This window comes from Planococcus citri, chromosome 3, assembly GCF_950023065.1.
Source record: "Planococcus citri chromosome 3, ihPlaCitr1.1, whole genome shotgun sequence".
NCBI lineage: Eukaryota > Metazoa > Arthropoda > Insecta > Hemiptera > Pseudococcidae > Planococcus > Planococcus citri.
The window spans coordinates 16,788,719-16,812,519 of NC_088679.1; the positions used below are offsets into that span (position 1 = coordinate 16,788,719).

At 34.0% G+C, this 23,801-nt stretch overlaps 1 protein-coding gene and 1 long non-coding RNA gene across 3 annotated transcripts in view; one reads left to right on the forward strand and one right to left on the reverse strand.

The window, feature by feature from the left end:
* Positions 1-23,801, reverse strand: part of LOC135841876 (uncharacterized) — a 214,071-nt gene that overhangs the window by 154,999 nt on the left and 35,271 nt on the right. The window lies entirely within an intron of this gene.
* LOC135838574 (ejaculatory bulb-specific protein 3-like) lies at positions 41-17,131 on the forward strand. The gene is made up of 2 exons (XM_065354254.1): positions 41-916; positions 12,178-17,131. Exons 1-2 carry the CDS (start codon positions 640-642, stop codon positions 12,360-12,362), a joined length of 462 nt encoding a protein of 153 aa, XP_065210326.1. The 5' UTR covers positions 41-639; the 3' UTR covers positions 12,363-17,131.

The window sequence follows — 23,801 nt, forward strand, 5'->3', positions numbered from 1 at the left end:
CCACTTCCGTTCGTTCCGGATTACGATCAGCATGTACTCGTACGACGACGACTACGACGACGACGACGATGAGGCACCTACCTATATGTAAACGTAGGTAAACGTAAACCCGAAGTTAGTGAAGGGAGGACGAGAAAGGAAGACTCACTTGACAACAATATTTTGGCCAAAGAGACGAGCAATAAGTTTATGGACATAGAAAGAAATACAGAGACACAACAGACATCGGACTTGCGAACTAGAGAGAGACAAAAACCACCAGTACGAAGCTCTCTATATACCTAGGTTAACATTGACCGTAGTATCCTTTGAACCGCGTATACTTTTACTCTTTACTTACATCGTACTGTTAAAACTCCTTCTCGTCTACGAATAATACTTAATTTAAACGTCGTATTCGAAAGAAAATTTTCGGTTCGAGTGTTGATCGTAATACGAGTACGAGCTCTACACTGGTGCATCCGCGTCCGTTGAATTATTGTGGTAATGTTTCGTAACATCGTCGTGTTGCATCTGCCATCGATGTTGTTGTATTTTTCGCCTTGAAATATGCTCATATTTGGGTCAATTGTCGTAAATTAATCCTGCGTGTGTATATGCTTGTTGTGTTGTGATTTGGAATATAGAAAAAGAATCAATATGCCTTCTGTGCTCACAACCGTGTTGCCGTCCTTGCTGGGTAGATGGTTAGAGATGCCGCTTTCGGTGCTACTGTGCGTCGTTGATTTATGTTTCTTAACCGTCAACAATGGTAATACGACGACGACTGTCGATATAACACGCGCTAGTACGATGACCGATCGATTGGATGCTGTCGATATTGACGAGGTGTTAAAAAATACCAGATTGTTTAACAGTTACGTTAAGTGTATCCTCGATACTGGACCTTGTACGGCGGAAGGACGAGAAATGAAACGTAAGTTTTTACTCACATTCTAACCATATTTCATTACCACCAACATATAGCTAATTAATATAAATTTTAATTTTATACCTTATCTAAGTAGCCTGCTCGTATAGTTCAATAACCTGCACAAGTTAGTCTTTGGAAAAATCATACACCCTTTTATAATTTTTTTAATCGTATACTCGATCATCGTACGTCTGAGACGTAATTTGACCATGCCTCGAGTGGCTATCATTAGAATAATTTTCAAATTGCTACACAACGTTCTGCTAATCGTAATTAAGTAATCATCTATCTATCGCAGCCTCCTAACTTGCAAATTTGCAAAAAAAAAATTATTCATCCTTCGAATAAAAATTACACACTATCTAAACGATGAAATTATACCTCAGCAGTAGACCTATCAGTTGAAATAAGTGGATTAAATCGTTTGGGAAGCAAAATTCCAAAAACTGTAAGAAAGGTAACCAACTGACCACCGATCGATGGAAGGTTTCTACGAAGATCAAAGATGCTAATTATACGTCAAAAATGTGCTAAAAAATTCAATTTCATCGTTTAATAGGTCAAACTATATGTGGAGATAGGTACATTACTCGCCAATGAGATATCTACTTTCACATGTCCAACATCTATGAAAAGATGACGATGAGAGCAGTTAGTATTGTTTCATAAACTCTCGGGTCATTGTCATCGACGTAGGAATGTAAAATTTGCGAAAAAAGATTTATATTTATGCTTATTATGAAAACCATAATGTACTTTTGTGGTAGGTTTTCGTTCTCATGGTGAGAATAGTTTGTGATCTTGATAGGTAAGTGAAGATGGTCAACAGATGATAATGAATTGAATGTTTTGATGGAAATTATACTGCAGGAATATTACGAATAATGGCACTAACGAGTTTAAATATTGTTACGATGAAAAAACATTGGTCTCTCTAGAACTTCAAAGGTTCGCCGACAGCAGGTTCCTTGAGATGAGAAAGGAAACTCCGAAGAGAAAATTTTTACCATTGGAATTGGAAAAAAACACAGGTCTTATAGCCCAGTCAATATGCAATTTGACCCAAACATAATTACAAACAAAGGTTTTTTCGGTGAATATTGTCTAGGGTGGTGTGCTGAATAACATACTAAAAGTCCCCGCCCCTACCCCACGAGCTAACCCCCCCCCCCCCCAGTGGATCAAAGCCCCCCAAAATCAGTTTTTCATCAAGAACTCCTGAAATATTGAATTTTGAGTAAAATGAGCCCAGTGATCATTTCATCTCCTCCCTAATACCTATCAAATGAGCTATCGACCAACTCTCTAGCTTCAAGGGGGGGGGGTGGCGCTACGACCCCTCAAAGTGATGTGATTTCAATAATTTTACATTTTATGATTTGGGACTTGTAACCTGTTCTAATTGATAAAATGAAGTCAAACTTGGGGAATGGGATTCTTTTGGGAGCTAGAGTTGACCTCTGGAGTGAGGAGGGTCAAAGTTGAAAATTACAGAAAGGTCATTTTTTTTGGAGGGGCATAACATGGCCCCAAATGGATGAAAAGGGTCCAAAATCATACCATCGGACAGTACCCTATCTGTAATTAACATATCCAAATTTTAGCTTCCTAGGTCATCCCCACTCCTTTTAAGATGGAAAAAACCGAAAATAGGGACAAAATAAGGGGATTTTTAGCTTATTTCCGCTTTAAATGGGGTGGGGATGACCTAGGAAGCTGAAATTCGGATATGTTGATCACAGATAGGGTACTGTCCGATGGTATGGTTTTGGACCCTTTTCATTCATTTGGGGCCATGTTATGCCCCTCCAAAAAAATGACCTTTCTGTAATTTTCAACTTTGACCCTCCCCACTCCAGAGGTCAACTCTAGCTCCCAAAAGAATCCCATTCCCCAAGTTTGACTTCATTTTATCAATTAGAACAGGTTACAAGTCCCAAATCATAAAATGTAAAATTATTGAAATCACATCACTTTGAGGGGTCGTAGCGCCACCCCCCTTGAGGCTAGAGAGTTGGTCGATAGCTCATTTTGATAGGTATTGGGGAGGAGATGAAATGATCACTGGGCTCATTTTACTCAAAATTCAATATTTCAGGAGTTCTTGATGAAAAACTGATTTTGGGGGGCTTTGATCCACTGTGGGGGGGTTAGCTCGTGGGGTAGGGGCGGGGAATTTTAGTATGTTGTTCAGCACACCACCCTAGACAATGTTCACCAAAAAAACCTTTGTTTGCAATTATGTTTGGGTTCGCCCATTTTTTTTTCTGCTATTTGCCTGGGCTATTATGGAAGGAGGGTACATTGAATTATTCTTGGAAGATAAACGACGATAAATGGAGATAGAGGTAAGAAGGAAAGAAGAGAGGAAAAACTCGACTATTCATCATTACCAAGTTATGAGCAAAATATCCTACACTTTTTGACTTATCGAGCTCATTTTTGGAATCATTCAACTAATGAAAACAAACTGATGGAGTCGTTTTCGTTTCTTTTCCTTAAATTTGGAGGTGGAGGTCGACAAAAATATGACCTAGCATGACCTTTTAAAGGACCGAGGAAAAAATTAGCGATTACCTCACTTGAATACGAACGTATCAGTCAAATGAGGAGTAGAAATGGCTCCTATAGGAGACCCTTGTGCGTCAACAGGTGGATTTTGATGCAATTTTTTGAAATATGGAAAAAACAATGTGTTTTGCTATTTAAACGTGAAGGTCGAATTTGCAAAATATTCAGAGTTTTGAAATTTTGATAACAATGACCAAAAAATTTAAGGAGTTGAATGAAAAAAGGGCCTTTGTTAATTTTTTTTTGTTTTTCTGATTTTTACAATTCTGAATATACATAGAAATTTTTAAAATTAATTCCACCATGTTCAGTTATATAAAAGTGTTCTTCCTTGAAAAAAAAAAACCTTATTGAGAAATGTTTGCTAATGGAAAACATTTTTCAGTCTATTCGTGAATTGTAAAAATCAGAAGAAAAGGAAATAGACAAAGGCCCCATTTCTCACTTAATCCCTCCATTGGTACCACTGTCCAATACTTGTCTAAAATATTTCCTCAGTTTCAAAAATGACATCTTTCCATATTTTTGCAGACTGAATTGGTAACATTTTGAGAGGAAAGAATTTTTTAAACAATAATATGAAATCGTTAAAAAAATAGAGATAGGTACAAAATTTGCAACCAGTCAATTGATAGAACCCCAAAAGATGGTCTTGAATTTGGGAGCAATCGGTCTAATTCAACGTAGAATTCCTAATCTTATCTTCTAAAAATGTACAATTTTTCCAGAAACAGGCTACGTTGGAATTGGAGCGAAAAAATACGATTTTTCGAAATCTTTTTGAAGGCTCATACAGGGTGTCCCAAGAAGGGGTAGCAATACTTCGTATTCTGAAGATTCCACTAAGCAAAAGTTTTAAATAAAGGTGTTCTTTACCTTTAAAATTTAAGGGGAAAATTTAAAAAAAAAAGTAAAAGTTGAAATCTATTTTGATCATGGAAGTAGACAGTACATCAAAAAATAAGGATAAGTTTATCTTTATGACTTGTTGTCCTGGAGACTTGGAAATATATGTACATGAAAATTGAACACGTTACAAACAGGTTTTGAGAAAAAATATCGAAATTCAAAAAATAACGAAATAAAAGAAGAAATGTTGCTCAAATTTTTGATTTCTTATACTCACTCGCTTGATTTTTTTGAAAACACAATTTGCCCCTTCAATTTTGAACGTAAGCAACATTTATTTATTTAACATATTGCTTTTCTTTTCAAATCCTTTGAAAATCTGCGGGAAAAAAAACCTAAAAAACAAAAGATACGTATTTTTAGTTATGAAAATCCACACTCAAAATTTTTTTCGACCGGTACGATTTTTTTTTGAGAAATTTTGTAACAAAAACAGAGTGAAAATCATCGTATAAATTAATATTTTCTGATAAAAATATCCTTATGAAATAGTAGTTTTTTCAATTCTGAAATTTTCTGAAAAAAGGACGGAGTAAAAGGGTAGAGAAAAATTCTTTTTGGGTTTCAAAATGACTACATACATGAAGATTCAAGATTTATTAAAATTAGGTACCTACCTGGAAACCAAGAAGTATCAATACTCGAAAAATTACTCTATCAAGTACGATAATGGTACATTTTTAAAGAATTTTGATTGTTTTTTGGAGGAATGGGGGGCAGGGAGGTAACAAGACTGGGTTGGAAGCACATAGGATAACTATGAGGTAACTTCCCTTTCCTCTAACTTAATAGAATTTATTTTCAAGTCGACGAAATTTCATTCCAAAAGGAAAACTTGCAAATCTGATGACAATGATGACTTTTTCATTTTTTATCAGTAAAAGTGAGAACATTTTTAAAAATAAGAAAAAATTCAATTGAAAATCTGATTTTACAATCTGTAAAATATTTTTACCTACAATGAATGCGAATACGAGTTATAAACAGTCTCTAAAAGGTTGAAAGAAGTTTATTATTATGGACACTTATGACTAAGGATGGAGAAAGAATGGAGTGATATTTTATAACTTTGTAAATTTTCCATAATTTTTATGATCGCGAGAGGGATTTAAGTATTACAGAATCATTCTCATTGTTTACTCAGAGAATTAGCTAAACTACAGCTAAACGTAATTTAAATAAAATATGCAAATTGCGAATATTTTTCAAAACAACGAATATCTCTCCAAGTCCAGTCAATGAAGAGAAGAGGCAAAGAAAAAGGAAATCAGAATTACCCACGTGTATCTAACGTGAGTAAATCGGTTATGAAAAAAGGAGGAAAGATTCTTGTTTTCAAAATATACCTTACTAAGTATATAGATCGAAACTTTGGAATTTTATAATTCTCTATTTTTTTAAATTTTACAAAATGATTATTTTTTCTGTTTTTCAAAATCTCAACTCCGACAACTCCTCGTACACATTATGTTCCACCACGTTAATTTTTCAGATTATTTTTTACACCCCCGCAATCATTTACAATCACTAGGTAATCGATCAACAATCTCCAACGTTGAATAAACCGAGAAAGAGAGGGAAGAAAAAAGGTAGCTCGACCCTACAAACTTAGCAGAACACATTTTTGAAGTGAAAAAAGACAATTCGCAGTCTTCCAGATCTACGAAACTAATAGACAGTAAACGTGATGCGATCTATTGCACTACAAGTTGATTTAATAAGCTAAAACTTCAGTTTTTCTAAACTTAGGACAGAAAGATAGGAATCACTAGAGAGGTGTCGAACAAAGGGGAGAGGGGGTGTCGCACCCTCTTAATCACAAAAATGTTGGCAAAAAGTTGAGAATTTTCGGAATAAATTGGGTGAGTTGAACAAAGTTGGAAAACTTGGAGATACATGTACATATAGTTGGAAAAATCAAAGAATTACCAAAGTGAGTTTTTACTTTTTGAATTACAAATTTTCAAAAGCTTTTGCCTGAAGGAAATTGAAGAGCAGAAAAATTGACTTCTCGTATTAAAAATAATGTTATTTTACCTGAAATTTCCCAAAATAAGGTCTCTTCATTTCAGTCAAACCTGCCAAAGAGTCTCAACTTTTGCTAAGATATCAAAAAAAAAACCTATTTTTCGTCGAAAATTCGTAAACGATTTGTAAATTTTTTCAAAATCGGTTCTGTTTAAAAACTGTAGAATTTTGTCATGAAAAAATGAAGAATAATTGTGAATTTTTGAGAGCTTTTACCCTCGCTTCACTCGTGCCTTATTCCTGATTTTAAAAATATTATAATTTCCTGAATATCGAGAATTCATATTTCACTGTCTGCATGGTGACTTCTTGGTGATAAATTCACGAAATAGTGACAATTCGTGACCGATTTCGAACTCGGTGGCTTTCGGTGAATCTGTCACCATCTCACTAAGAAGTCACTGAAATATAGAAAATTCATTTTTGACTGTACACTGGTTTTAAGCAGTGTCTGTCACAAACACTGGTTTCAAACAGTGTCTGTCAAAAACACTGGTTTTTAGCAGTGTCTGTCACAAAAACCCTTTCAGTATCTGTCACAAACACTGGCAGTGTCTGTAACAAACACTAGTTTCAATCAGTGTCTGTCACGAACACTGGTTTTAAGCGGTGTCTGTCACAAACACTGGTTTCAAACAGTGTCTGTCACAAACACAACAGTGTCTGTCACAAACACTGGTTTTAAGCAGTGCTTGTCACAAACACTGGTTTCAAACAGTGTCTGTTACAAACACTGGCAGTGTCTGTAACAAACACTGGTTTCAATCAGTGTCTGTCACAATCGCTGGTTTCAATCAGTGTCTGTCACAATCGCTGGTTTTAAGCAGTGTCTGTCACAAACACTGATTTCAAACAGTGTCTGTCACAATCGCTGGTTTGAAGCAGTGTCTGTCACAGACACTGGTTTGAAGCAGTGTCTGTCACAAACACTGGTTTGAAGCGGTGTCTGTCACAAACACTGGTTTGAAGCCGTGTCTGTCACAAACACTGGTTTTAAACAGTGTCTGTCACAAAAACCCTTTCCGCATCTGTTACAAACACTGGCAGTGTCTGCAATAAACACTGGTTTCAATCAGTGTCTGTCACAAACACTGGTTTGAAGCAGTGTCTGTCACAAACACTGGTTTCAAACAGTGTCTGTCACAAACACTGGTTTGAAGCAGTGTCTGTCACAAACACTGGTTTGAAGCAGTGTCTGTCACAAACACTGGTTTCAAACAGTGTCTGTCACAAACACTGGTTTCAAACAGTGTCTGTCACAAACACTGGTTTCAAACAGTGTCTGTCACAAACACTGGTTTGAAGCAGTGTCTGTCACAAACACTGGTTTTAAACAGTGTCTGTCACAAAAACCCTTTCATCATCTGTTACCAACACTGGCAGTGTCTGCAACAAACACTGGTTTCAATCAGTGTCTGTCACAAACACTGGTTTTAAGCAGTGTCTGTCACAAACACTGGTTTCAAACAGTGTCTGTCACAAAAATTGGTTTTGAGCAGTGTCTGTCACAAACACTGGTTTCAAACAGTGTCTGTCACAAACACTGGTTTCAAACAGTGTCTGTCACAAACACTGGTTTGAAGCAGTGTCTGTCACAAACACTGGTTTGAAGCAGTGTCTGTCACAAACACTGGTTTGAAGCAGTGTCTGTCACAAACACTGGTTTGAAGCAGTGTCTGTCATAAACACTGATTTGAAGCAGCGTCTGTCACAAACACTGGTTTTAAACAGTGCCTATAACAAACACCAGAGGTCACCAAGATTCACCAAAAGTCACCAAGTTCAAAATCACTGCTTGGATGGTGAATGAGTCACCAAGAAGTCACCAGATAGTCAAATATGAATTTTCTATATTTTGGTGATTTCTTAATCTTGGTGAAAGATTCATAAAAAGTCACCATGATTAAAGCAGTGACCAGATGTGATCGAGAATACATATTCATATTTGACTGTGACTTCTTGGTGACAGATTGACCAAACAGATCAGCAACCAAAATGTCACCGAAATGTAGAAAATTCAACGATTCACCTAGCAGTGACCTTTTGTGATCGATTTTGATCTCGGTGACTTTTGGTGAATCTGTCACGGAGAAGTCCCCAAAACATATAAAATTCATATTTGACTACATGGTGACTTTTTGGTGACAGATTCATCAAGCAGTGGCCATTTGTGATTGATTTTGAACTTGGTGACTTTTGAGAATCTGTCTCCAAAAATTCTCCAAAACATAAACAATTCATATTAGCCCATCTGGTGACTTCTTGGTGACAGATTCACGTCAAGCAATGACAATTTTTGATTTGATTTTGTACTTGGTGACTTTTATTGCTGAAATCCAGAAGATGTTATTTGGCTTTTCTAATGATAAATTTTTTCACAGTTTTTGCTCTTGCTTCACTCGGGCAATTTATTCATTCTGCTGCGCAATTTTTCAAAAATTTTCAAGAGCAGAAAAATTAACTTGAAAATTTTTGGAAACATGACCAAATCAATAGAAAAATTCAAATTTTTTGCATGAAATAATCATTTTTGAAAACTTAAAATTATTCAAACTTTTGTTTCTAACTCCCTTTCTGAAATTTTTTCGAACTACACCTCGCCAATTGGCTGGAAAAATCGGTGGGAAGGGTATGTGACAAGGGAACCTCTTGAGGTGTCACACTCCGATTTGAACGGGACCGCGATTTTTGGAAAGAGCATAGTCTAAAACCCCCAAAACCAAATTTTCAGCTGCCCAAGTTCATTTTTCGATTTTTGGCGAATTTTTGAAAATTCAAAATTGACTGTTTTTGGCGATTTATGCCTTTTTTTAAAGTACGTACTTGATCAGTAAAAATGGTAAAATCAAGTCCCAAAACTAATACATTATTACCCAAATCCAAATTTTACCATTTCCAGCCATTCTGGAGCCTCCAGCGCGATTTTTCCATTTCTCCTGAATTTTGAATTTGTTCCATAAGGCGTGAACATGCAGTTGGGCAGCTAAAAATCGAGTTGTGTATTATACTCGACCTGTTTAACGAGTTTATCTAAAGTAAGTTTGAGCCGATTTTGAGAGTGACACCTCAAGAGTGGTTTTTTAACCATCTTTTTTCAAAATTAAAAAGTTCAAAAAATCAAAAGATAACCGTTTGCGTGGAAATTTTTGAAATTTGTGCGAATCGCTGTATTTCTCCAAGAACTAACCCCCGGAGCGCAAATTCTACCATTTCCAGCTGTTTTGGAGCGAGAGTGGCACCTCAAAAAACCACTCTTGAGGTGTCACTCTGAAAATCGGCTCAAATGTGGATAAACTCGTTAAACAGGTCGAGTGTAATATACAACGCGATTTTTAGCAGCCCAACTTCATATTCACGCCTTCCGGAGCAAATTCAAAATTCTGGAGAAATGGAAAAATCGCGCTGGAGGCTCCAGAATGGCTGGAAATGGTAAAATTTGGATTTGGGTAATTATAATATTAGTTTTGGGACTTGATTTGACCATTTTTACTGATCAAGTACGTACTTTTAAAAAAAAGGCATAAATCGCCAAAAACAGTCAATTTTGAATTTTCAAAAATTCGCCAAAAATCGAAAAATGAACTTGGGTAGTTGAAAATTTGGTTTTGGGGGTTTTAGACAGCGCTCTTTCCAGAAATCGTGGTCCCGTTCAAATTGGAGTGTGGCACCTCAAGAGGTTCCCTTGTGAGGTACAAAATTGGAACAATCTGACGAAGAAAGTGGAAAATTTTAGTCTTACCCTCTCCCTCGCAACACATCCCTTACTTCCACTGTTTTATCAAAAAATAACCACCAATTTATTTGAATGAAAATTCCAAATTATTTTTGTATTGAGACAACACAAAAACCAGTTTGTAGACAGAAATACAAAAAAAAATGATTTTAAAAAATTGAAACAAAAAAATCTAATTTAAAGTCCTCCTTACTTGAAAAATTCTTCACGAAAATTTACACCTCGATATAAACCAAAAAATTCGACTAAAAATAATGAGAAATTTTCCAGTCGATAAATTCGGCACGAAACGCATTAAAATCAACTCGCAAAATCTCCTTTATTACCCACGAGTAGGTACCTACTACCCAATACCTGTCTACAGATAACTCACCATGCAAAGCCATCCACAATAAATTCATGATCATGCACGTACCTGAACAAAATTTGTTCCCCCTTCAGAGTTCAAATTTATATAAAACGAACACACACGATAAGGAAATCACGACCAAAAATCCAAGATGGATGAAAAAAAAACTGCATGCAGAAATAAAACTCAAAATTACCTTTAATTACACCGACGAACCCTTCATTACCTAAACTTTATTCAGGTAATGTCACGTAGGTCCCTAATTTTCATTGTCATAGATATACGAATATCAAGTACATATTCTCATACGAGTATCAAATTTTTAGGCAGGTAGATAATCGTAATGATAATTTCTGAAAATCTAGGTAATTCCATCGCACGACTATTACATACTCACAATCGTACATGTAAAAAAATTGTACATATTAAGGAAATGAAACGAACACGATTGGCACGTGTCAGTGTATATTCATCATCATCATATTTAGTTATTTCCTTCCTTAAGGTGAATTATATTCTAATCTAATGACCATTTAGGCCTATTAGGTAGTTCACGGTTCGTCTCAAACAAAAAATAGAAAAAATTGGGAGAAGAAAACCCAACCAGGTACGTAATTCACATACGGTTGGAAAATTCTCGAATATCTGGATCTGGTGCTTTATTGCTCGTAGAAAAAATTCTCCATCATTTTTAATTCATCACTTGGGCAATTTAGGCTGTAGACCGAAATGGAAGATAATTGCAAATTGAAGGTTATACCAACGTTGATCTACACTATACAATATCATACCTTGTACGATATGAGAATGTATCTCGTACACTATTTTATCTCGTATCAAGTCACCGATCAATAAACCAATTATACATACCCAAAAACTAGTACTCTTACAACGAATTTTTAGTACATCTAACAAAATCTCTACCCACTCATCGTACACCTAATCGTACACTCTTATAGCACAATCATCTCGCTCTCGAAGGTCTCAGGTCTGTAAACCTAGACATCCAAGTCGAATACAAACACAATATATTGCGCTTGTTTGGCAACAATCGTTGATTTTAAAATTCAATTGCCTTGATAATGTTGCACATTAGGTAAGTAATCAACTTACCAGCTACTGTGTAAACATTTCCTTCGTTCGACAAAGCAGAAGGTTCAAATTCGCGTATACAAAAAAAAATTACCATAAATTTCGTATTTTATCGTATAGCATTAACAGCTTTCCATGTCGTTGTCGTCGTTGCGTTCATTGGAACAATTTTTTACCAAGCTGAAACGTAGCTGTAGCTAGGTAAGGTAGGTAAGGTAATTAGGTACCTACATTACAGGAGATTCCGTAAACGCAACGGTATTGAGGATTAAAGAGAGCCGCGATTAGATGACATTGAGTTGAGGAAGCCGTGTCGATAATACTAAATATATTTTAAATATCGTGACCAGAATCAAAGACCGATGAGAAGAGTTAGACATGCTTTAGGTGTTACCATACTTATGCGAGTATCTTGAGCAACTCTGCAATTTGTACATTGAACCATTGTTGCGTTTCACGCATACTACGCAATCTTATTAAAATTTCTAATTTTTATATTAATTTATCCGGTTGTTGAAATATATGTAAGTATTAAAAGCGTATAGTACGAAAAATGATTCACGTAGCTAATTTTATTTACAGGCGAAACGTTAGAAGTACTCCATACAGGTTGTTCTAATTGCACCGAAAAGACCAAACAACGTATTAAGAAGAGTTTCTTAAGGCTCAAGTCAGATCCGAGGTTTCGAGAATCGTATAAAAAAGTCCTCGATAAATACGATCCGGATAAAAAATACATCGCTAATTTGGAGAAATTCTTAACCTAGCATTAATTTTTCCTCGTGTACTTAAATATGTAAATATTCCCTGCATCCCTTTTGCGAAAAAAAAAACAATTCACAAAACGGTCAACTTGAACGAGTTCAAGTTACAAGAAAACTGTACCAGTTTTGGGAATGGATTTTTCGCCTTCATTTTTCCATATAATAAAAATGATATGAACCTATTTTTATAAGAACTATCGTGATTTTATTTAAAGCATTTAAAATTGTTATTATGTGTCGTAGTTATAATTTTATTACCTGTTTTTTTGCTCATTTTTATGTATTTTCTTCTTTTTTTAAAATTATTTTTACATGATGTAATTATAAGGCTATTATTATACTCTGATACGGAAGTAATACTCGTAAGTATGTTCAAAGGCGCCGAAAAAGAGGAAATAAGTTTATAGATTTAGGTAGAAAAAAAGTTTATTACCTAGGGTTTAAAAATTATCGATATTTTTGATACTTATTATTCTTGCTAAGTGCCATAAAAATGTTTCATCGTGTTTCGTGTACTTTTTTTCTTCTTTCGAAATTAAAATCGACGGATATCTAACTTCCTAGTTTTGAAACATTTTTAAAAAACTTTTACACGATAATTAACCTTGTTTAGGAAGCATAAAAAGTATACCATAATGAAAGGGTTTGATGAACTTGGTGTATTTGAAATTTTTTATAATAAGTAAGCAGGTATACTTGAAAAAGTCATGATGTATATTTTCTTAAAATTTAGAAATGATTTTTCACAAAAAATTGATCAAGTTGGGAAAAACTTCATAATTTTTTTCAATCAGAAAAAAAAAATGCGAAGCCAAACTCAATTTTTTCGCATCTTTTCTTGATTTTCAACAACAAAAATGTCAATTTTCTATGTAAAAAAAAAATACAATAAATAGGTACCTACCTACTTCAAAAGATAAATTTTGTATATCAGTGTTCATTTTTTTTTCAAAAAAATTAATTTTCTACCAAAAAAAAATAAAAATGATTTATTGGGAATGCAAAGGGTCCTAAAGAAAATTAATAGAATCGAAATCTTAGACCGTGAAAATTCCTGCCAGTAGAGTCTGGTCCATTTTTCCTTCAGAACATTTAGTTTTCGAGATATTATTCAAGTTCAAAAGTTCAACTTTTATCTTCTGTTGAAAATAGGTATCCCGAAAGCAGAACCCAAACTTTATAGCAAAAATACTACCTATGTAATTAAACTCAAGTGATGAGAAATTTGATGATACCTATTTGATTTCGTTTTTACTCGTTTTTTTTTCATTGGATCCTTCGCTCAGCCAAGAAATCGATCCTTCGTTCCAGTGCTCACTTATTTCAGTCATAGAAATTAATTTTCCACCAAGAAATCAGTTTATTGGGGGGGTGCGTAAAAAGGGCCTTAAAAAATGAATAAAATCAAAATAGTCGATCGAAAAATTTTCTGTTTAAAAAAAGGGCCTTTTTGAGATTTTGGTGAATGAAACTAGACTTTTAGTAAATTAGACAAAAACAGGGTTTTTTGTAAAAAATTTGAAAAAACATGTTTTTTTCTCAATTTTTATAAAAATTTGTTTTTTTGCAAAGACAAATAAGCAACACATTCTGGAAATTTTGAACAATAAAAAATTTGTTTCTACAATTTTGGCAAAAAATAAAATTGTCTGGAAAGTTTTTGATATTTTTAAATAAAAAATCACTAAAAAAAATTAATCGAACCAAAATTTTCAACTAAAAAATTTCCTATAAAAAAGCGGGTCTTATTGAGATTTTGGCAAACAAAATTAGATTTTCTTTAATGTAACGTGGACTAAAACAAACAAAAAACTGGCTTTTTTGGCAACTTTGAGGAAACATAAAAAATATCAGTTCATCTTTGGGAAAACCTCTCCCACTTGAATAGACTTGAAGAAGTCATCCTGACACGACTGAGAATTATAGACACACCAAAATCACACATAACCACTTTTACCTAAAGGCCCCTGAGCCCTCATGTCAATTTTGCTCATCTGAACCCATATCTGTTCAACTCGTACTATTCTATTGCCCCCATTTACACCAAGATCGATCATCTCTTCAAAATAAATGAAAACTCTCCCTTCATTCCTGACAACCCCTCCGAAATAGAAAAATTTATTACTGTAATTAAAAAACACAACCTGACAAATTCAATATAAACTGACTTAGGGTCTAATAATCTAGTAATTATAAACACCCCCCCCCCCCATGAGTCTTCTTTACGATTTTCACAAAAAAGTAAGATTTTTCGGAAATTTTGATAAATTCGTTTGCAATTTTCACATAAAAGCAACACATTCTGGAAATTTTGACCAATAAAAAATATTTTTCTACAATTTTGGCAAAAAACAAGACTACCCAGAAAGTTTTTGACATCTATAAACAAAAATCAATTTTTCATCAAAAAATCAGTTTATTTGGCGTGCAAAGAAAAAAATTGATTGAACCAAAATCATCGAGCGAAAAATTTTCTTGTCAAGAAAACCTCATGCCTTCTTCGACTCTTGCAAAAAAATCACGCTTTCTGCAATTTCCCCAAAAATCGGGTTTTTTGACAATTTTGACAAAACTGGGGGGGTCTTTTAAAAAATTTTCCCAGTTGTTTTTTGCAATTTTGACCAAAAAAACCAAGTTTCAAATTTGGCAAAAATCAACTTCTTGGCAATTTTGATGAAAAAAAACAAGATTTTTTTGCAATTTTTGTGCAAACCCCCAGATTTTTTACACAAGTTTTTTCTTCAATTTTGGCAAAAAAAAAAACTCAACTCCTGCATATGTTTGTGCATTTGGGATAATGGTTGGGAAAACGTGGATGGGGAAATAGGTCTTTTGGGGAAATGGTAAATTGGGGTTTCCGTGAAAAACCATGTGAAATTATTGTAGAATTTGTAAAAAAAAAAAAAAAACAAACAAAGTGACGAGGAAAAAGGAAAAACCAATCAATCGAAACCTAAAAGCTGAAAAATCAATGATTTTTGAAAATTTTCAGGTGTCAAAAACAAATCAAGTAGATCCTAAGAAAAGATTGTAATCCCAGAAATGGGATTATCTAATTCTCACTTCTCCCACCCCCTCCCAAAAAAATGTATTAAAAACAGTGGTGGAATCTGCTGAACAGTGGTGGAATCGTCGTTGGGCGCTCTCAGCCGGTCTTGGTGATTTGGTGAAATGCGCCGATGGATGCCCAATGTGGCAGGGATCGCGAAATTTGAAAAAAAAAAAAAAAAAAAAAAATTCATCTGGGAAAATATATTAAGTAAAGTAGATACTTGAATTTTCGAAAAACCAAATTTCCAATCAATGTTCATTTTTTCATAAATTTTTATACATATTTCATCTTTTTTCAGTGACCATTCTTATTGAGGGGAGGGGGGAGGGAAAGTTCATCATATTATTATTTGTTCGCTGAGAATTAAAATTTTCTAAATTGTACACAAATTTTTTGTATTTTTTAGACACATTGTCTCTTCATTTCTCATCGTTTTTCCCCAGCTTGGTCAACTTGGCAATGTGAATTTTTCTCGTTATCAGTTTTAAAAGGTTGCGAAATTTTGATCATCTCCATTTTTGGGCCTAATATAACTCTTCAAATCTAATAACTAGATAAAATACACTCCCCAGACACAGAGCTTTCTTTTAATCTGAAAATATAAGCATAGGTATAAATTACGATACATATGTCAACAATTGAAATGCAACAAAGCAAGGAATTTTCCCATCTATCAATTTTATATGCAACCGAAATCCAAACATCTAGAGCTAGACCTACCTTAATAGATACTTAATCACAAACCGATATAGGAAAATTTCGAAAAACTTGGCCTTAAAATTCGAACATTATTGTAACTTTTTATATGTACCTACTCGTATATTGGAACGAAAAGAACGAAAAATGAAATTTATTATTAGATTTCTTAATTCTTATTCGCTTAGGTTAATTTCCAGTACCTAAGTTCTCGATTCGACAACGAATACTCATGACTTATTACATAATTCTACAAATTTGTGTAGATTTTTTTTTCGACTACTAATTACTATCCTAGCTGGCTATTTCAATGGCATAAATAATAACATCTGATGATCACAATGGAGGAACAAAGTCGATGATTTGTTCAAAATTAGGTACATTAGATTTCCAAGTTTTTGGTAATTGTCGTCTATATATGTATTATGTACATACCTACTTGGGAATTTATTTTTTGCCATTTCTTGTAAGTCGTATAGCTCGAGTAAAATAATTACCGATGTGTAATTATTTTAGAATTTGTTTTTAATGATATATTTTTTATGCGTGAAGCAACACGCGTTCAATTCAAAAGCACGGTTTTCTGTAATATACGAGTATTTTAAGATAGGTAAGAAGTATGTATGTACTAAGTAAGTACATTAGACTGAAGATGAAAAAGGAATTTTTTTAAAAATCATCATTGATAGGTTAGGTACGTATTTTAGACGATTTCAGTAGATGCTAATTTAGATTACCAATCCAATAAGTACCAAGCTACCAACCTATAATTTAATTATGTAGGTAGGACTTTATCTTCAACAATAGATTTATAGTAAGTATGTGAGTATAGAAGTAGATTACCTGTACCTATTTCATGTGTCATAAATTAGCTTTACTTGCATGTACAAAAGTTTCTCTACGACGTTTTTTTTAAAAAAAATACTTAAGCTAAGTTACTGATAAGAGTGATAAGTATTTAATTTTTTTCAAATTTTTTGATTGTAGCTTCGTCATTCTCATTATTAAATATTTTTCAACAGTGTTTGTTTATTACTTAATGGAATATTACAATATTAATTGCACAATAGATTTTCGAAAGTAAATCGAAGATAAACTCATTTCCATCCCAAAGTTCAATCGAATACATTAAAGTGAATTTGCAAATTGACCAATACGATTATTATAATTAAATCTCGATCAACAACTTTTACAAACACAGATCGGTTCATCGTACTACGATATTCGCTGAAAGCTATTTCAACATTCTTATAGCGGTAAATTTGAAAAATTTAATTACGAATATACCAACGAATAAGTTGGCCAACAAAATATTATTCTTCGGTACTCGGTATATTCGCAAAAAAAAAACACAAAAAAAACTGCGATGGATTTTAATAACGGAAAATACCGCTAAACGAAACGACAATGACGTCATAAAATAAAATCAAACATCGAAAGAAAGAATACACTACTATAAGGTGGGTATACACGCCTAAGTAAGCGAAATTCAAATATGTAATTATTATGTTCTTCGATAAATGAAATTCTCTTTAGATTGGAAGGTCGTCGTAACATATCACAATATAATACACATTACTATAATATAATGTGTTTAAAATGCGTAAAATATACAAAATAATAATTACTCGTACGTAGGTCTAGGTACGAGTATATTGCGTGACCCAAAGAACAAGCTGTTGAAGAATGTCCGACAAATTTAACGCAGTTTTTCCGAAATAATCGACAAGAAAAGTACACACATACAGGACAGGTAGGTAGGTAAGTATTTGAGATTATACAGAGAATCTTGTCATAGTTATGGTGAAAAATTAACAAAAAATATATATTTTGAAATTAAGTATAGGTATAACGATGTTTAAAGAGATAAAAATCAAATAGAGGGGGAAAATATGACCCTGAAGTAGACATTCATTACTTCAGTATGTAGGTAAATAAAATTTTGGGGTCGCTTCGCCCCGTTCTAGATCTTTGTGTCAAAAATTCATTGAATTGGGGGAATTTTCGTAATTTAAAATTTTTTCGAAGACACTGCTCGCTTCTAGACCAAAATAATTCTTTGAGGTTCGCTTTATTTGTACAAATATAGGCTTAGGCGTGGTTGAAAAAGTCAGCAAAGCAACAAAATGTTCAAAACTACAGTTTCAAATTTTGAGACAATTCAACTCCCAACAGCTCCCTCAACCCTGGGCCATTGATGGGGGGAAGAGGTTAGTTTGCCCCCGGCCCCCATGCACTTTCTGGAGTGTCTGGCAAAAGAATGGGCTATAAAGAAAAAGTTTTTTACTTCTCAAAACACAAATTTTCGAAAGCTTTTGCCCTCGCTTCGCTCAGGTTTGTTTTCTTTTCTTAGGTATCTCTTCTTCAAAATTTCAAATTCTGAAAAAAAATATCATCCAGCTTTTAAAGTTCCAAAACGAAAAAATAAACTTCTCGCATAAAAAGTATCATTCTTATGCCTCTCAAAATACAAATTTTCAAGAGCTTTTGCACTCTCTTGAGCATGTTCTCTTTTCTTTTTCAAAATTAACATCCTAAAAAAAATCTTTCAAATTCTAAAATTTCAAAAGCCTAAAATTAAACTCCTTGCATAAAACACATCAATTTTAGTCCTCTCAAAATACAAATTTTCAAAAGTTTTCACCCACGCTTCGCTCGGGCATGTCTTCTTTCTTTCAACATCAACTTCCTTTGAAAAATTATCGTTTTTTGGCCCCTCAAAATCCAATTTTCAAAAATGTTCATCCTTGCTTGCTCAGACCAATCTGTTTCTTGTTTTAAAAACTGTAGCAGCCCTTTTGGATATCCAATAAGCATTTTGATTCAATCTTGCATGCTGATCTTATACACAAAATCTCTATAATACTTCCACTAGCTCTAACCAAAATCATCACATCTTTCCTTCACAATCAATCATTCATCATCAGAATCAACCAATCACATTCAACAGTGAGAAAGATATTGCAAGGTGTACCTCAAAGAGCTATACTCAGTCTAACATTATTCTCATTTTACTGCAGTGATATTTTATAACAATATTCCTACTCGCATTCAAGATCACACCAATGTATTGGGATGTTTGCTGATGACACCTGCTTATTGTCAAAAAATATCAATCTTTCAACCGTCATCAACAAGTTGCAAAAGAATGTGTAGCAGAGCTGAAAATGGTTACGCTACCTGCTAACTGGTATCTGGTTAAAATACTGGTTAACCCGCTAGTACATAGCTGGTATCAAGTTGATTTGGGTATTGATAGTAGCTTAGTAGCATATAGTGAGCACAACCCAATTGTTTTCACACTTAGTCTGCGCGCACACCCCAAAACTTGATAATGCATATGTGGGAGGAGTTACATTTTGGCACCTGTCATGTGATTGACATTTGGCAGGGATTGTTGGCAATGATGATGTAATGCCGATTCACCCACTACGCATACAACATGCTACCACTTACCACCTACAATGTGAACCAGTGTGCAATTTTTTCAACTCGCTACCAGCTACTAGCAAGCAGCAGCAGAGCTGTGGGACTGAAACAATCCTGAAATCAGAACTGTTTCCCATACAACAATGACCATGCTAATTTTGATGTGAATGTCAACCCATCCACATCCCTCACTTTTAGATGCCACATATCAATGTTAATTTTGACTCTGTTGCGAGCCAATTGTTGATGTAATTGTTGACCAATGTTGATCGAAATTTATGTCGACAATCAGGGGTGCTAACTGTAACCGCAAAAAACCGAAAACCGTAACCGAAACCCAAACAAGAACCTAATTTTAGCCATTTTCAAACCCTAACTGAAAACAAAAACCGAAATTTCATAGGTTTTTTAAAAACTGTAAAAAACCATAACAATAAAAATGAAGCAGAGTGAGTGAAACCGAAACCTAAACCGATATAATTTATTTCGGTTTTTTTCGGTTTTCGGTTTGGGTTTTTTCAGGTTTTTCAATTTTTTTGGGGGGATTTTTTCACTTTTTTGACTTTTGTTTACAAATTTATGTATTAAAAAAAATATACAAATTATTGTTCTTGAAAAATATATACTTTTTTAGAACTAATATGAAATTAATATACTTTGTTTTCTGAGATTGAGAAATTTTGAATTGAAGATGTTTGAAAAAAAAAATTATGTAAAACCGAAAAAAACCGAAAACCGAAACTGAAACCAAAATTTTTATAAATGAGATCAAAACCGGAACCGAAACCCGAAATTTTGAATTTCAAAACCAAAACCAAACCGAAAACTGGAAAATTTCAAGGAAAAATTGGAGTGAAACCGTAATCGAAATTGAAATAATTAAGGTTAGCACCCCTGATTAATATACTTTGTTTTCTGAGATTGAGAAATTTTGAATTGAAGATGTTTGAAAAAAAAAAATTATGTAAAACCGAAAAAAACCGAAAACCGAAACTGAAACCAAAATTTTTATAAATGAGATCAAAACCGGAACCGAAACCCGAAATTTTGAATTTCAAAACCAAAACCAAACCGAAAACTGGAAAATTTCAAGGAAAAATTGGAGTGAAACCGTAATCGAAATTGAAATAATTAAGGTTAGCACCCCTGTCAACAATTGGCTCGGCACAGGGTTGAAATTTACATCGACATGTGGAGTCCAAATGTGACGGATGCGGATGGATCGACATTGACATTGGCATCAAAATTTATGTCAACCTCCAGCTACGTAAAATTGTTAAATTTTAGTTTCAAAATTGAAATTTTTTTCCAAAAATCATTTTCTCTTACACACTTAGGTGGCCATTGCTCATGCTGAAAGGGAAAGCAGCATCGACGCGGAGGCCACCTCAGAGAAGTACAGACAGAAAGTCCATATTCAGTATAGTTGAACATTAAACTCTTCAAACTGAAAGGTGCAATAGGTTATCTAAGAGTACTAAACTAATACATTTTCATGTTGACAACATGTCGATGTTAATGTTGATGTGAAATTCAACATCAAGAAATACATCCACAATATCAACTTAATTTTTCAAATTTGAGAAATCTTTGAGAATTTGGTCAATGTTAGTGTCGATGTATTTGTGGACGATTGACTTTCACATCGACATAACATCAACAACTCCAAACTATGGAAAAGTGAATAATTTTATCAAGGCCATTAAAAAATTTTTCTCCCTTCAAACAAAGATCATCTGTTCAAATGTTTACTGAGCTTTTAAACACGAAAACAGAAATTTTAATTCTGAAAAATTGGTCGACATAGTTGTGGATGTAATGTAAATTTTCTAGCATAGAATTTTACATCAACATGCTGACATCGCATGTTGAGGAATCAGAAATAATGAGAAAATTTCGAAAATTTTCATTAACCTGGTTTCTTTACGGACAGAAGATTCCTATTAAATAACTTATGTGGTCACTTTTCCATCATCATGTTGGAAAAATAATGGGTGCCATTTAATCGCACGACCAAAAAAACAAGTATCACGACAAGCGTTTCAAAGTTTCACGGCTGAAAAATGCATTCCCGACCAAAAAAGGTTTACCCGACCAAAAATGGTTTCGCACGACGAGATAAGTCATTCAACAACAAATAAATAAATTCACGACATTTTATTACTTTCACCTGTCATTTAAGGCGAACAACGACGACATTTCAAAGTCAGAAAAATACATATTACCGACGAAATTAAAAATTTAAAAAATGCTAAAATTTGATTGGAAATACAAAAAAAAGGTTAAAAAACCAAGTACGAATAAATATTCATTGAAGTAGAAGGGCTTTTGTAGCCTTTGTGGGTCGGCCCCTCTTCCTTTTCTGCCCCAATGGAACGCCTATTATTTTTTTTCAAATTGGCATTTGAAAGTTTCGATCCAGATTTAAGGTACTTGAAATTATTTTTTCGAAATTTTGAAAATGTGTATTGAAGGTCCACATCAGGGTCTCGGAAAACATTTTTATCATATTTTTAATTTCAAGTCATTCGCTTTTTTATCCATATGCATTTGAAAAAACAAAATTATAAGACCTTTTTGCAGTGACTTTTTTTTTTGCGTAATTTTGGTCAAAACAGCTGGAAATAATTATGTGAAAAATCATATTTTTTCCAGTACTCTTTCAAAAATGATGAACAAGTTGAAGAAAAAGACTGAAACTAGTACATTTTCTCGCCAGATGAGTAAAACAAAGACTAAAATTGGAACATTAAAATTTGCGGGAGGGAAAATATTTTAAAAATAGCAGTGAATTGGGTTTTCATCTCTTGAAATCATGATAATTTGGGTGAAATTTTATTATTTTTTGTTCGTCGTGAATAATGTTATGCAGTCGTGTTTATTGTTATCTCATACTACATCCTCCGTCGTTCCTACCTACTTTACTGTCGGGCTTTATCCTGGCGTGAAAGTTGATATTTGATTGTCGTTCATTCAGCCTTTTTGGTCGTTACGTATGCTCGTCGTGATACTTGTTTTTTTGGTTGTGCAAAATATTAGTACCCAAAAATAATGTAGTCGATGTAAATGTCGACGTCGACAATTGTTGTACGGGTTAAATCCCGATTCAAATCCAATCCCAAAACCAATTCCGAAACTGTTATTTTTCTTGACCCTGAACCCAAGAAAATCCCAGAACCATTATAATTTTGAACCCAAAACAATCCCGAAACTGAAACAATTTTGTTTTGGGATTTCAATTTTTGCCTTTTTTCCGCAATTTTCTTCTGATAAATGGTCATTTTACATCATTTATCGTCAATCATTCAGATTATAATAAAAGTTATTCAACCAAACAAGCAAAATATGCATTTAAAACGTTAAACCAATTACACAATTGGATTTTTCACATCAAAATCTCCCATTTTTAGACCCTTGCATGGTACATTTACTACATTGAGTCAATTTGGGCTTGAAATTGGTTGAAATGAAAATCCCTAAACCAAAACTAATTCAACCCGGAACCAAAACAATTTTTTCAATCCCAAAACGAAACCCAAAACTGAAATCCAATCCTGAAATCGTTTTGGTCCTACAGCTCTGAGCAGCGGGAATTTATGGTATGGGGACAGTACTTACCCGCTGTTAGCAAGTACCATTTTCAGCTCTGATGTGTGGATGAAATCTGAAAATGGTTCCATGTAGGTACCTATGGAAACTAAAACTGAATCCAACTAAAACAGAAACTAATTGATATTTTTGGTTCGCAATATTGCTCCCATACAGCAGTTGAGAATTGGTCAAGTAATCATCCCTTGGAAACACACTCAAGAACCTGTGAAATACCTTTGTGTCCTACTTTTGATACTTGACTCACCTATCAAAATCACATCCTAAATAAATTGAGGAGCTCACTGCAAAAATAGCTCTTGTCAGTTCGCCATCTTAGACCCATATGCACTCCATTGCACCTATACCTAGCAAACTGCGAAGGTAAGTGATGATGAAATGACCGTCAAGTTTGTCTATACCCAGAGTACCCTGGAGAGGAATTGCGTTAGAGAATCTACATTCATTGCATTTTAAGCTTATTATACCAGAATTTATGCATAAAATATTTTCCTTCAATTTTTCCAAAAAATAAAATGAGCAGGGGAAGGGGGCCCCTATAGCTTTCTCTCAAACAGAATGTACCATAATGCAGTCAGCACGCACATATTTCAGATTCTTAAAGTGAACGAAAAAAAGTTCAGCAATTGATCAGAAGTATGAAAATACCTTAATTT

What these genes read in the sequence shown, in the direction of transcription:
- LOC135838574 (XM_065354254.1), top strand. Translation starts at nt 640, where the DNA reads ATGCCTTCTGTGCTCACAACCGTGTTGCCGTCCTTGCTGGGTAGATGG. An exon ending in GGAAGGACGAGAAATGAAAC is followed by an intron (nt 917 to 12,177) that starts GTAAGTTTTTAC and finishes TTTTATTTACAG; the next exon opens with GCGAAACGTTAGAAGTACTC.